Source organism: Electrophorus electricus, chromosome 26 (genome assembly GCF_013358815.1).
Source record: "Electrophorus electricus isolate fEleEle1 chromosome 26, fEleEle1.pri, whole genome shotgun sequence".
NCBI classification, from domain to species: domain Eukaryota; kingdom Metazoa; phylum Chordata; class Actinopteri; order Gymnotiformes; family Gymnotidae; genus Electrophorus; species Electrophorus electricus.
The window spans coordinates 4,463,799-4,478,257 of record NC_049560.1 but is presented as its reverse complement, the minus strand read 5'-3'; the positions used below and the strand labels follow the sequence as shown (position 1 = coordinate 4,478,257).

Genomic DNA, 14,459 nt, shown 5'->3' with positions numbered 1-14,459 from the left:
GCATAAAGCCAAATTATATGAAGTGCTACATATGTGCATGGTTCCAGTGTAACTATGAATTTAAAATGTCCCCACATCAAGATTTATAGAAGCAGACTAGGTGTTTATTATTAAAAAAACAATACAATTAAACAAATGGTTAAACGAGTAAACCATAAGAACATACAATGCGGTTTGGGGAAGAAGCAAAGCGATGGAGTGTATTGCTTCTTTCTCTCAGAAATCACCAAGTCAAATGTCACATGTATGCAAAGCAATGCTTCAGCAGACTTTCACATAATTCAGAGATAACTGTTTGAAATAATTAAAGAATCCCTATCAAATCATTTCACAAAACCACTAAAATCATTTAAATATATACAATATTAAAATGGAGGGGGGGTAACAAAAAACAAAACAAAACACACAACTCTTATTTGGAATTACAGGGAAAACACAAGATCCAACTTTGGCACAGAAATCAAGGCCACTACAGTCAGAGCTTCCGAAGCCCAAAAACAACAGAAACATGTCACTTCAGTGCTGCCCTATGTCCACATGACCCTCACGTGTTGAACAAACTTAATCTTCATGAACAGATGCAGTCTCTCTCCCGACACTGACCCGAAGTAATCCCAGGGGAAGACCCCCGTTATTGGACTGGTTGATGTTGAGCTGGGCTAGTGAGCTTGCTGGCACCTCCTCTGGGCTCTCCAGATCTGGAGGCTCACTGTCGGGCAGGGCAGGGGGCTCACCATCCCAGCTACACGGACTCTGGAGGTTTGTGTCTGGAGCCCCCTCGGGAAGCTGGACTGTGGGGCTGAGGGGCTGTTCTTCTGCCCCACCTCCTCCGTCTTCATCGAGCTCAGAGTCAGAGTCCAGACTTTGCTCCAGAGAGCCAAGGGTACCCACAGAGCCATCTGCTAAAAGGCAACCAGGACACATGGGGTCACTGATGTGAAGCCAGTCTCTTACATAGAGAACCTTACAGAGAACTTTCCATCATCTAAAAAAGACAAGCAATGTCGATATAATTACAGAAAAGCTGTGCAACGCTACAAGGCCTCACCTTGGCCCTCATGTAGCTTGTCTGCGTCAGCATCCGCGTTTTCAGCATTGTCGGCTTCCAGGCCGATGTTCGTACTGCAGTCATCATTGTCAACGCTGCCGTCCTGCACAGCGATACCACACATTCAACATTCTAGCTTTAAAGAAAAGTTCTCGAGCTTTAAGATTACCGTCAGCATTCACCAACAATTAAGCAAAGTTATGTTTTAAATGTTTAAATTTGTGTTTACAACCTTTTGCTTTAAAAAGCTTTAAGAAACTAAACTCTTAGCACAGGGGTCTCTCCATCACACACACACACACCTGCTGGAGAGATGAGGAGTGGATTGTACTGGCACTGCCTGTACGGGTCGTCTCAGATGGGAAGATGGTGGGGTAAAACACGATGAGGGTCTCAACAATGCGGGCTTGGTAGGGGTAATCTACCAAAGATGAAAGAGACACTGTGGCCCCAGAGGGGCGGGGCCGCATGAGTGAGGGTCCAAACACAATGCCCAGATTACTGGGGCTCATCTTATTTTCATCTTCCAGCTCAGCAATCCTAAAAAAAATAATAATAATAAAAATAAAAAATAAAAAAAAGAGAGAGAGGGAGAGGGAGAGAGAGAAACAGGAAAAGGTTTACAATGGCTTAAAAAATATGATATGAATCTGCATGAGTTTTTAGTGTTCTCAGGCTGACGTTAACGCTCAGTAAAGAGTCGATACTGCAAAAAGGCATTTCCAGAAATGCTACTGATGTAGTGACATCAGTTACTGTTCTTACAACAGGATCACAAACACCTCTGTAGCATGTCCGTGGTACAGAGGAAACACTTTCCCGCACATGAAATCCTGTCTTGGTTACCTGCGGAGGTGGCGTGCTATATAGCGTAGCGTGGTTACGTTGGCTTGGGGCAGTTCTCTGAGGTGTTCCCTCAGTCGCAGCACCAGGGCCAGGAGCTCGGGGTCCGTCCCCGGTCCCACGTCCACCAGGTCGGAGCCCTTTCCAACCTCGGCCCCCTCATGGCCTACCAGGGACAGGCTCTCCTTAGCCAGGCCCATCAGACTGTTGTATAGGCGGAAGGGCACAATAGGCTCTGGAAGCTGCATGGGAGGCCAAACACGTTTAATAACGTAAAAGCCTTCAATGACAAAAATGTCAACACGGTAACAGGTTCATCCCCAAGTCACGCATTTGATTTCTGCCCCAGTTTTTTAAGGTTCGGGGTGTAATGCATGGGGTCGCTCCCACCTGGCGCAGGTAGAGCTTGAGCACGTTGCTGATGTCGTGCGGGGAGGACTGCGACAGCTCCACCAGCTCTTTGCCGTTCTCGAACGCCTGGCACAGCTTCTCCACGCGCGTTTTCACCCCGTTGACCCGGTAGATGCCCTGATCCAGAGACAGGGTGGCGATTAGGAAGGAGCTCACATTTCTACAACCCCATCACCTTCACAAGACCCAAGCATGGGATCTTCTGCCACCCACCTTCATCCGCAGAGCTCTTCTCTCGATCTCGCAGATGCACTTCTTAATGACGAAGGGGATGCCATCGGAGCTGTTGGCCGACGTCAGGGCGAACTCCTGCCCAAAGAGCTGCAGGCGGCCCTGCAGTTTCTTGTGGCCGCATTGAATGGCCAGAGTCTCTAGGCAACGCTTATGGCAGGCCAGGAAACACTGCAACAGGTCAGCAAGAACATGTGAAATGCTTCTTATTGGGTGGTTTCCATTCATTTGGTTCACTCACATGGCTTTGAAATACCTCAGGGTAGATAAAGCTAGTACAAGGCACACCCTTAGGGGCAGAGCTTCAGTGAACTCACCTCCTCACACTCCGCCCCTTGGAAGTACACATAGCTGTCGCACTGGCGGCATTTAGCTGGAGAGCGCAGTTTGCGTAATTTGTGAGTTTGGGCAGCTTTGGACAGGCCCACGTTCCGGAACGGCCCAGTGGGCACCACGATCTCTGGTTCGATACCATTAATGTCTGCACAAAAAGATGAAAGGCACGACAACGGGGACATCAAATCAGTCATACCAGCCAGGAACAGCAGCTCTAAAGGTCGGAGCTATTTATGGGCATAGCAGTCATTAGAACAGGAATGGACGGCATCACAAAACACAGCATTTAACCCATGCATGGATAATCAGCCATCATCTGCAGACTTACTGGAAGCCTCAAACGTCGCCATGGTGCCGTCCTTGTCGTCCACGTCCTCGTTAGATGACATGGTTCCTGTGGATGATGTCCGTGCCATTTTACTGATGTCACCTACAATGTGATTGTAGGTGAGCATGAGGAGCTGAGAGAAGGATCTGGATTTCTCAGGTCAGCAGGGTCAAACGGGTCAGGGAAGATGCCCACAGCTTACCTGTGCTAGTGGTAGGGGAGCCCAAATCATTCCCCCCACCCACACTGTCCGTGTCGCTCACCATGGAGCCCCAGTTCCTGTGACCTCGTCCTGTGGGAGCGGCAAGCGACAATGATCATACAAGAACGTTCCAGCTCAAACATCCCGATGCAGTCAAGGTATTAAACATCAACTACATTGTTTTTTGGTTTTCATTTATGGGCTTAAAAATTTGTCCAACTAAATGTTTGACAAGAAGTGTTTTCTAGGCATTTGCACTTGCGCGCACACACACACACGCGCACACGCACACGCGCACACGCACACACACACACACACACACACACACACACACACACACACACACACACACACACACTCCAGGGAACAACTGTAGCTTAAATGACGTCTGGAATTGACTACTAGAAACCACACCACGCCTCTTTTGACCAGAGACACACAAACATCTGCCACTGCTGCTCAACTTCAGTATTCGTCAATCATTTAGCATTTCCAACAGGAAACGGAACATGGGGCCCGGCTGGCAGAAGCAGACCACGGCTTGGTCCTTACGCACCCTTTCTGTATTCTTCTTTGTGTGAGGTGGGGAGCTCTACAGTTTCTGCAGACACTTCACCGCTGCCCTGCGCGTCCACGTTACCGCTGTCACGCCGCACTCGGCCCATTGCTCTGCAATTCACACCGCTCACTCAGACATGCTGATTGGACAAGCACATGTATTGCTGATGTCCAACTAATCAAAAAAAATATTTTAAAGGCTAATGCTTTTTCTCCACACTGAGACATGCATTTTAAAAATGGCGTATCGTTACATTAAATATAAGTTGCAGTGGTATGGACGTCACCGAATCATACTTTGAGTCATTTGACGTTCCCATGGTTTCAGTCTTTAGTTTTTATACAGTGTACTTGTATGTGTGCACAGCAGAGACACATACTGGCTGCTGGAGGCAGAGTAGGACTCAAACTCGTAATGGACCTCGGGCTCCTCGTTCATCTGCAGGTCCTTGACATGCGTGGCGTACTGATGGCCGGGGTCATACAACTTACTGCTCTCACACAGTGTCTGGTAATGGACGGGCAGGACCACCGTCTGCATGTGCATGATCTGGTAGTAGGAAATGGTGGCCTGCGAAGGGGGGGGGGGTGTTCATTAATCTGTTAGTGATGCACATTATAAGGTTTTAGGCCTGCTGGCTGGCCAACAAGAGTGGTTTGCAGACATTTAGCAGGAGCTCAGAGAATCACGTCCCGAAGCAGAGAGAGAGAGATTTCACAATCCCCAGTCCAGGATTTGGCCATTTGCAAGGTGTGTTACAGGTCTGAATATTAGAGTACAATTAACCACTAGGGCCTGTGTGTGTGTGTGTGTGTGTGTGTGTGTGTGTGTGTGTGTGAGAGAGAGCTGGGCACTCACAGATCAGAGTGTCTGGTCACACTGTGTGTGTGTAATTAATATTATATATATATATATATATTTCTATTTCTTTTTTACATTTATTTGTGTGAGAGTGAATGAGTGAGCACTCACAGAGCGGAGAATCTGGTCACTCTGTCTGATGAGCTCCTGGATCTGTCTCAGCACAGTCACCTTCGTGTGCTCCAGCTCCTGCTGCTGCTGGGTGGCATCGGCTATGCATGTACGGTATGTAGCCTCGGCCTCCTCAGCCTGGAAGGGGTGCCAGAGAGAGAGAAAGAGAGACAAAGAGAGAGAGAGAGAGAGAGAACGTGAGACCTTTACATGCTTTACATACATAGGTATAAGGAACGCTAGTTCATATCACTCTCTGGTACTCAAGACTCAAAGTAAATACAATGAGAAACCCCTAACTGAACGAACTGTTCCTTGACTCCTTCAGACTGTCTGTAATGCCTCATGCCAGATCCGGACAGGCGAGTTACACTCATGCAGGTCCTACCGAGCCCAACAGCTTTCACACCTTATTGCGCGCCTCCTCCTCCAATCGTTTCTTCTTGTCCAGTGCCTTGGCTGTGGAGGTGCTGCTCTCCTCCTCCGCCCTGCTGGCTGCCGTCCTGGCCTTGTCGTACTCCTCGCAGCGGGCATTGTACACCTGCTTCGCCCGCCGCAGGTTTACCTCCGACTCCATCTGCACAGTAACACGACACGAATTAGTCAAAGCCCTCGTTCTGGCCCGACACACGCAGCTTGGGTCCTAAGCAAAGAGCCTCACTTTCAAAGGTGTGTGAACCCCAAGTAATATTATATCATCACACTGGAATTCTTCACTTTTAGAGGTGGCTTAAAGATCAATGTACTTAATTACTAGATACATTCAACTGGGACAGCATGAGCTGTTGGCCAATCATTGGTGCCCAAGACTATGATTCAGCCGTACTTAACGCCTGGAACCAATCAGTTTTCAGAATACTCAAATATACCAATAACACTGCACAGGACATGGAGGACAATTGCAGTTTCTCAGCGCTGGGAAGCGAGACTATAACCGAGTTCTCACCAGTTTTCTCTTGGCTTTAAGCCACTGCTCCTTAATCTCCTTTCTTTTCTTCTCGTGCTCTTGCTTGCGGTGCATGAGAGGCTGTGGACAGACAGGGTCAGCCATCCTCACCATGAGAAAACAACAGGCATAAAGCCGCAGGAAGGGCACACTGGAAATCATGTTAAAGATTAAATACTTGTGCAACAGAATAAAAGGAGAGAGTTAAATCATGCAAGTTAAAGCTCTAATGCAAAGTGCATAGTTTGCACATTTCTACCGAAATGGTTTGCACGTCTCTCAATGTCCCTGGATCATTTTTGTTTAACTTTCAGTGCTTTTTTAAAAAAGGTTCCAACTTGACCACCACATTTATCATGTGTGATTTTCAGTCAATGGTGAAGCTCCTGCACCTGTGCTATTCTACATCTACAATGCCAGTAGGAGACAGTAACGCTGATGTAAAGCGCCACACTTACATGGACCCCCCCCCCCCCCCTTCTTGGGGGATTTTCTGTCATGTCTCTCTGTTCAAGTGTGTGTTTCTGATATCAGTAAACAGCAGTTGTACTGCAGCATACAATCTGAGAGCGCATACATTTCTGTGTTTGTGTAGTCCTTCAGGTGTGGGTTGTAAAGCTGCCTCAGTGCCAATAGCACCCCCTTGTGGAGAAACAATGCTAATGGAAGTGCGAAGGCGACAGGTGCGGCCGGAGGTTGAAGAAGCCATGTACCTGTAAGAAGGTCTGGCTTTGCAGGATTCCTGCGTTCTGCTGCACGCCGATGCTCTGCTCCAGGTCCTGCTCCAGAGCCAGGGAGTAGATGGAGAAGAAGGGCATGTGTGGCTGCAGATGAACAAAGACGTGAGACAAACGGTGAGAAAGAGTGAGACGGAGCCGTACGAGAGCTTTGTTCGGTGTACGCTGTAATGTACCTGCGTGATGGCCTGTTTACAAGTCTGGTACAGTCTTTGGAGACCTTTGGAAAACTCTACCTCTGCAATACAAAATATTTCACATGTGGGGAAAATTTGTAATTTTTTTTTTTAAACTTTACAGCAAGAAAACGTTTCAGGGTATGTTTTACCAAGCGAGATCCTCTTCTCCACGTAGCCAATGACGTCCTTCATGTACTTAGAGATGGTTTTGGTGTACGTCAGGGCGGAGTCAACCCCGCCTTCGCTGTGCTGCAGGAGAATGTCTACCTCCTCTGCACTCATCACTGCTCTCAGACACACACACACACACACACACACACACACACACAGGCAGATTTTAACAGTCAGTACAAATCTTAGAGCATGTTCATGTTCAAATTCAGAGCAGGATAGACAGGTACTGTACCTAATTCAGACGAATCACTGCGCATTTGCGAGGTCTCTTGACCAGAGATTCGGTACAGGTTCTCCATCGACTGACGACACAAACAGTTACCAGAATGACAAACATGTACCGGGATCAAAGAACCGAGGAAGCTATGTTATGACTTGGTCTTACATAAACATCATGTTCAGCTGACATATTTCAATATTAAATTTGTAATTTTGTCTATAAAAATGTGATGCACATGAGGCCAGTTCACCAGGACAGAAGTTCAGTGTCTTTCATTTTAGCTTTGACTGACTATCTTGGTGCAAATCTGTCAGTATCATTATGACACAATCTTGGTTGAGGGTTTCCACCTGCCATCAGGGCTGCACCGAGCTCTGAAGACACAGGAAGTGAGGAGACTGTCCTCTCACTGGGGACAGGCACTCCACGTGCTGGCTCTCTCCGAGTGTCTCTCCACCTCTCCCTCACACTCACACTCACACTCATATTTACCCTGCTCTTCTCTGTGGGTGGTACAGATAAGAGAGTGCTGCTGTCAATCTCCCCCATCAACAGTTCGGAGACGCTGAGAAAAGGAGAAAGGCAGCATAAGGTTCTGCGCTACCTGGCGTTTACCGACAATGACTCAAGTGTTCATCAAATACCAGGGACGTCATCCGTAACTTAGTAACGATCATCGGGTTATCGATGAAAGGGACAATGTTTACCAAATGCAATAATATAAAACTAATATGCTGGGTATAAAAGAATCTAAGACTAAATATAACGTTATGCCTTTTCCAATGTAGGTTTGATTCCAGCTACGTGTAGTTTCACAAAGACACGAGGTAATTTCATTGTGTTAACTGGACTGTTTCTAACCAACTGCTCAAGCAATGATGGAAAATCAACACTGGGGCTGTACCTGAATATAAAAAAAAAAAAGAGTCATGTACTTGATGGGAAAGTAGAGACCCTTTACCAGGGGTAAAACTAGCTGTCCTCTCTTTATATTTATGATGAAGCTAAAGTACCCATGTCTAAAACACATCGCATTGTTAAGATCATGTTAAAATGAGAGAGAGAGGGGTCAGTGTGATGCTTGTTCTTTCTTTTAAAGAGGATCTTTGTTTTATGATGATAGCCACTACTACCCCTAAAAACTATAATAAAAAATAGTTTTCATAGCATGCTTCACAGAGAGACACCTGCCACGATAACGATCGATTCAAATGCAAAGCATCAGTGTTTCTTTTCCTTTTCTTTGTAGATCATCTGCTTAGAAGCTGAGGAGCAGATGAAAGCCACAAAACAGCTTCCTGTTGTTTCCATGGAGCTACAAACGGTTTCAACAGAGCATCACACTCGTATGCTCATCATATACTTCACATGGCTGAATTTACTGTGAAGCCCAGTTTTCTCCACGCTGTTTTTGTCTAGGACGTCCCCTTCACAGGAGATCCAAGTTTGATAAACAATGTTCCTTCATCTAATTTGCCCATCACAATGGCAGTACTTCAGAGGCAGACGTGAACTCAGAGCTCACTGTGCACGGATGGGGGGTGCGTCTACCTGTTATCTGCATCTGTGCAGGTGCTCAGTCCTTACAACATGAAGATGAAAACAGGCTGAGCTCAGTCTTTAAACGCATTAGGACAGGAAACAGGTCAGTACAAAACAAACAAACAGTCACTTACTTGCTGCTAAATGCCACTGCAATGGTCTCAATAGCTTTCTCAAAATCTTTTTTGTCATTTTCGTTGCAGACTTCATAGTGGAACCCTGGGATCAGACAGACTTATTGACACTACATCAAAACCCATGTCAAGCATCTGTAACCACTGAAAAATCCCCTTCTTCGTCACGTTTCACGTGAATTTAAGGGCAGGTAATGCAACCATCTGACCTTTGACCTGGGAGATGAGCTTGCCGGCTGCAGTGAGGGTCTCCACCGTGTTGAGGAGCGGGTACGTGGCGATGACTTGCCGTAGGATGCGCAAGACCTCACCCAGGCACTCGTGTGCCAGCGGCCTCCGATTTTCCTGTTTATCTGGAATGACAACCACACATCATTCCATGGAGTTCCCACGACACTCTCAGAGACGGATATGAACCCAGTGCTCACGAATGGTCATGCTACCCATGGATTAGCACAGAGTTAAACATGCACACTAGATCTACACAGGACAATGTTCACCAGTAGCTAAGGAAACACTGGACTTGGTTGTAGGATGCAAATGAGCACACTGTTTAAAAACTGCATACTGTAGTGCCCACGCTGCCTCTGAAGTGCCCAGACTTCACTCAGGTGAAGGGTCCATGCGGCATTCATACAAACAAAATCATTTTGGTCAAAAAAAGTGCAGGCCATGACACTATGGATTCACCAAGGATTTGGAATGTGTTGCAACACAACTGCAATTTCTGCCCATACCAGGGCAGTTGTAGCTGAGTGGTTAAGGTACTTGACTTGTAATCAGAAGGTTACCAGTTCAAGCTCCACCACCATTACCAAGCTGCCACTGTTGGGCCCCCAAACAAGGCCCTTAACCCTCAGTTGTTCAAGTTGCGCTCAGTCATAATTGTTGCTTTGGATAAAAGCGTCAGCTAAATTCCATAAATGTAAATGTAAAAATACCATGCTGCCCTAAAACTGCATGCCATTTCCCACTAAAATGTTTAGCTTTAGCCATTCAGGCTCTTTAGCTCCTCACCGATTCACCAGTTTTACGCTGCCCAGGTGGTCAGACCACCCGCAAATACATCGTCACGCAACATCACACATGCATGTCAGGGAATCGTCACAGTACGGGCCATCCGCAGCGCAGGAGACTGTACAGTGAAAGCTGCAGAACACAAAGTTCTGATCTGTTGCTGCACCTCTTCAAAGCCACTTCCTCAGGTCTACAGAGAGCAGCAGAGCACACTTCCCCTTCATTCTGTGAAAACAACACAGCTGCGGTGCTAAGGAGGACCACGAGAGGGTGGAACAGGAGGAAACGTAGACAGGGGAGCCTTCAGAAATAGAGCTCTTGGAGTCGGGCACCATTACAACTAGCTCATTCACAAATCCGCATCAAGGACTTGGTTCCTCTGGTTCACACACGGAAATTGCAGGCAGTGCTCCTAAAAATGGCTGAAGCCTTTGTTAGCCATGTTCTCGAAGTGATTGGGATGTAGAGAAGAACATTTGCATTTCTACTGACAATCTAAAAGGGCTGAAGAGGTTTATCTGCCCAAATCTCTTGTGCATCATGAAGAGCAGATATGGGTGGCAGTTGGGGGCAGAGCCAAGGGCCACCCTGCCAACTTGATAACGCTAGGGGGAGAGATTAAAACTCTAGTTTCCTGTTTGAATGCGGTGTGCCACAGGAACTGAACTCGCAGTACAGAGCGGAAACTGGTTGCTTCAGTGAAAACAAGCCCTGCCTTTTTGTCCCTTTTCCACCAATCGTGTGACGAGTCACCAAAAGGGAAGTTGGACACAAACACCTTTTTATACATCTCCACATTAATCCTAAATGAAAACCAGATTTCACACTAAAAGGATCACTTTAACTGGGCCCAGAGCAGCCCAGAGCTCTGAATAAAACAGCCACAGAACATCGTGCAGTTACAGCATGCCACACTGTAGCAGCTACAGTCACAGTACAGTCTCTTGCAGTTCCAAAAAGGTCTGCCTGTGCCATTTCATTTTTTCCCCCATTTAAGCAGTGGAACATTACTGACATTTAAAAAATAAAATAAAAAATTATCAAATACAGATTCACTCAAAATGTAGACTGGAGTTAGGTGCCTTTATTTTTAAATTAGCATTCAAATACCTGCGAAGTGTCCCATGACTGAGGACCTCACTGGCCACTTAGCAACTCACACAGATCACAGAAGACCAGCTGAGCAACTCCACACATGAACCTGCACTCGAATCCCTAGTCCACGTGATCATGTCTTTAACCACTCAAGATGGGACCATTTAAGCCCACTTACACTAAATCAGAATCTAAACTGAATACTAATAAGTTTCAGTAGTTGGTAATTATCAGTTTTAGTGAACCCAAATCCAAAACCTCAGCGAGTTCTCTTCAATTTGTTAATCAATTTTAATTAATTAAAGGATAATACATTTTATACTAGTAGTTGGTCTAGACAATAAAAGTAGATTGTAGACTGTGAAACACGCACTCGTTTGTAATGCATGATACTACCCGAAGACCAGAGAACAATAAGCGATTAAAAGTAAAGCCCCACTGCATGTGCAACAGTGAAACAGAAGCAAGTGCCAAACTTGGCCGGAAAGCAACTTTGTAGCTGAGATATGGAGCATTATACCTGCTTAAATTAACACACTTTTCTTGATGCTTCACTGATTTCTGTGCTCATTAAGAGCTCACAAGCAGAGGCATCCTATAGGCATCTGTAGCACATTATGTGGCCATATTATTGGTTAACTACTAATATACATACAGGATATGCTTAAAGCTGATTCTTGTACTGAGCCCAGTCACAGTAATGCTTCATGCCTATTGATGAGCTTGAACATATATGACGCAATACCACATAAAGTCCTCATTGTGTCTTACAAAACACGGTGCGTTTTATTCACACATGAGCTCAGAAGAATATCGGGACTACACTTACTATGATTTAGCCCTGCCCATCAAACCAAAACCCACGCGCCTCTTACCTTCGAGCACCACGTCTTTCAGTTTCTCCACGGCCTCTGCGAAGCGGGCCACCATGCGCAACAGCGAGGGGATGTCCTCCACCTCGATGGCGGCGGGCATCTCCACAGCCTCCGTCTGCGGGCTCTGGCCAATGGCTGCTCGCCCCTGACCTTTACCGAACACCCAGGACTGGAGGGGGTTGCTCGCGGCGCTGGCATGGCGGCTCAGGGTAGTGGGCCGCTTCAGGGTGCCCACGGGGGACGGGCAGCCCACTAGCTTGGCATGCTGGGGGGACAGAGTGCCAGGGGAGCTCAGAGCATCCACAGCAGTGGCGCAATGGCTGGCAGGGTTGGAGGAGGAAGTGGGGCCATCCACGGCATCTCGCCGAGGCTGCTCCTGGAGTATGGACAGCTGGGTTGAAAAGAAATGAATTTTAAAAAGAAAGAAAGAAAGAAAGAAAGAAAAAAAACCACAACACTTTAGAAAATGGAAAAGGAGACTGTATTTTCTTAAATGTCACGGAAGAGTCACTGCGGCAATATTCGGTTGAGAAAAATGCTGTGGCCAGTATTTTGGTGCACCGGTTTGATAGAGCTGCCATGAAAGCACACTTTTAAGGAACTGATGAGCCTGACAAAATCCACCAAACTGTTAGTAAACAGGTCTTCTTTCACAAGAAAGTGTGTTGTGCAATTCTGAGGCCTACTTCCTGTCACACCCTGAGGAATTAAAAGCAGGCAACCAACGCTATCTTGAAAAAGCCAACATCCACACCACAGGCATCAGCGGCACAGTCAAATTTTTAACTCTTATCAAACATCACACCTTGGCTTATTTAAAAGGGTATTCAAACATTTCTGGAGACAAACAGCCTACATATAGATTAAATAAATAAGACATAAAGAGTCATAAATCATAAGCTATGGAAAGGAAACTAAGTAATGAAGGTTGATATACATTTAATTGTATACTATTTATCCATTTGGCTATGTCAGCAGACAACACTGGATATTAAAAAAGAGCAATTGAAAATTGAGAGATTTATGTGCAGAACAACCTACCTGCTTTAGCCAGACATTGGGTTTGTTTGGTAAAATATCCAGTTTTGATTTAGTGTCCGATTTCTTGACCCTTGAGCCCGTCGAATATGGACTGTAGCTACTTCTACCAACTGCGCCCCGTTTGAGCATACTTAGATTATTCTCAATTAACCGAATGTGTACACCCCGAGAACGAAAACTAACCCATGATGCATTTCATTCCACTCAAACCATCATTAACGTTAACATTTTGAAAAAGAGTGGTATACTGTCAAGTTTGAAAACAGCTTTGGAAACAAATACAACAACTAAGTTAAAACCTAGTTATTTTGTTACCTAGATTATTCCGAAGAATATGTTGGCAAAAAAAACAAACAAACAAAAAAAAACATGAAAAACAAACATCTTTAATAAAAATTATAAATTGCGATAATACATTACATTTCCAGTTTGTTGGAATGCAAGAACTAAACGTGTAAAAGGCTTATTCTAAAATTAATCTGAAAAAACACACTTGTGGCCGCAAAACATGGCATTTACTTTGGTAAGCCTAAGGGTCAATAAAACAAAAACTACCGACGGTTAAGAGCAAAACAGACGGCAGGTTCCATTCAGTAAACATTTGTTTTGCCAGTAACCATCATTAAAAAAAAAAAAAAATAATAATAACTCCTCACCAACGCGGTCACGTCGTTTAGAAGTCGGAAATCAAGAGTGACAGGGGAAAGGCGAGGGTGCACTGCAACTTACTGATGAGGAGCTGAGAGGCGAGGAGCTTCCTGTACGACTCTTCTTTGACATCGAATGCGTTTTTATCAGTTCCTTTTTCTTTTTGGAGAACATTTTAATTTTACGCTTAGATCCTGCTGCTATTTTTTTTATCTTACAAAACAACCCCCCCACCCACCCCCCTGCTCCCCTTTTCAAAGCTCTGCGATGTTTTATTGGTTCTTTCCCATCGACTCCGACCCTGAGCCACGTCAACTGTCCTGCTCCTGTTGTGTGATCGCACATCGACTCGTCGCAACTAGCAGTCACGACGCGACATCCGCCAACCTGTATGGCGCTTCGCTCTACGAGAAACGAAACCGGCCGACTGGCTGTGCATTAACGATCGCATGCTGAACACATGTCTTCTCAGATGCGTAAAAAATCTTTAAAAAAGTTACGACTGATCTGCATTTCATTAAACAATCGCTGCCCAGTCTACATTTACTAAAATATACACGTGTGTGTGTGTATATATACACACACACACACACACACACACATATATATATATATATATATATACACACACACATACACACATTTATTTATTTATTTATTCATCCCTCTAATATTATCTATATTATTCGCAAATCCATGTTGTTTTGACAGCCGGTTAATTCTGCACGTGTTTTTAATTAATTCGACCACAACCCACTTTTACGTTCAAATAAAGCGCCCATTATGGAGCCAATTTGAACGTGACGTGATGAATAGACGTTTCAGCATGTATTTTCACTTACTTTCCATCTACTTTCATTAATGGTCGTGGAAAGTGAGAGATTTTGGTAAATATATTTATTACAAAATAATTAATGTTTA

The 14,459-nt window shown here is 45.4% G+C and overlaps 1 protein-coding gene across 3 annotated transcripts; it reads right to left on the bottom strand.

Moving 5' to 3' along the window:
* Positions 1–82: 82 nt before the first annotated feature.
* On the bottom strand, positions 83–13,755 carry arhgap45b (Rho GTPase activating protein 45b). 3 transcript variants are annotated; one of them, XM_027008164.2, is made up of 23 exons: positions 13,620–13,755; positions 11,850–12,240; positions 9,072–9,215; positions 8,863–8,947; positions 7,679–7,751; positions 7,199–7,268; positions 6,942–7,076; positions 6,790–6,851; positions 6,590–6,700; positions 5,877–5,957; positions 5,340–5,507; positions 4,931–5,068; positions 4,338–4,528; positions 3,956–4,068; positions 3,400–3,489; positions 3,198–3,299; positions 2,851–3,014; positions 2,516–2,704; positions 2,282–2,419; positions 1,895–2,133; positions 1,351–1,588; positions 1,049–1,151; positions 83–902 (listed from the first exon to the last, which is right to left on the bottom strand). In XM_027008164.2, exons 1-23 carry the CDS (start codon positions 13,710–13,712, stop codon positions 562–564), a joined length of 3,459 nt encoding a protein of 1,152 aa, XP_026863965.2. In that variant the 5' UTR covers positions 13,713–13,755; the 3' UTR covers positions 83–561. The 3 variants fall into 3 exon arrangements, with proteins under 3 accessions (XP_026863965.2, XP_026863963.2, XP_026863964.2); XM_027008162.2 differs by lacking the exon at positions 13,620–13,755 and adding an exon at positions 12,891–13,586; XM_027008163.2 differs by lacking the exon at positions 13,620–13,755 and adding an exon at positions 12,891–13,586 and having other exon boundaries at positions 83–899.
* Between the last annotated feature and the right edge of the window lie 704 nt (positions 13,756–14,459).

Bases quoted from the DNA above. Each gene is read 5' to 3' on its own strand.
- arhgap45b (XM_027008162.2), bottom strand. From the start codon at position 13,019: ATGCTCAAACGGGGCGCAGTTGGTAGAAGTAGCTACAGTCCATATTCG. The intron at 9,216-11,849 runs GTAAGAGGCGCG...TTGTCATTCCAG, and splicing joins GAAAGACGTGGTGCTCGAAG to ATAAACAGGAAAATCGGAGG. The intron at 3,015-3,197 runs GTAAGTCTGCAG...CTTTTTGTGCAG, and splicing joins GGCGACGTTTGAGGCTTCCA to ACATTAATGGTATCGAACCA.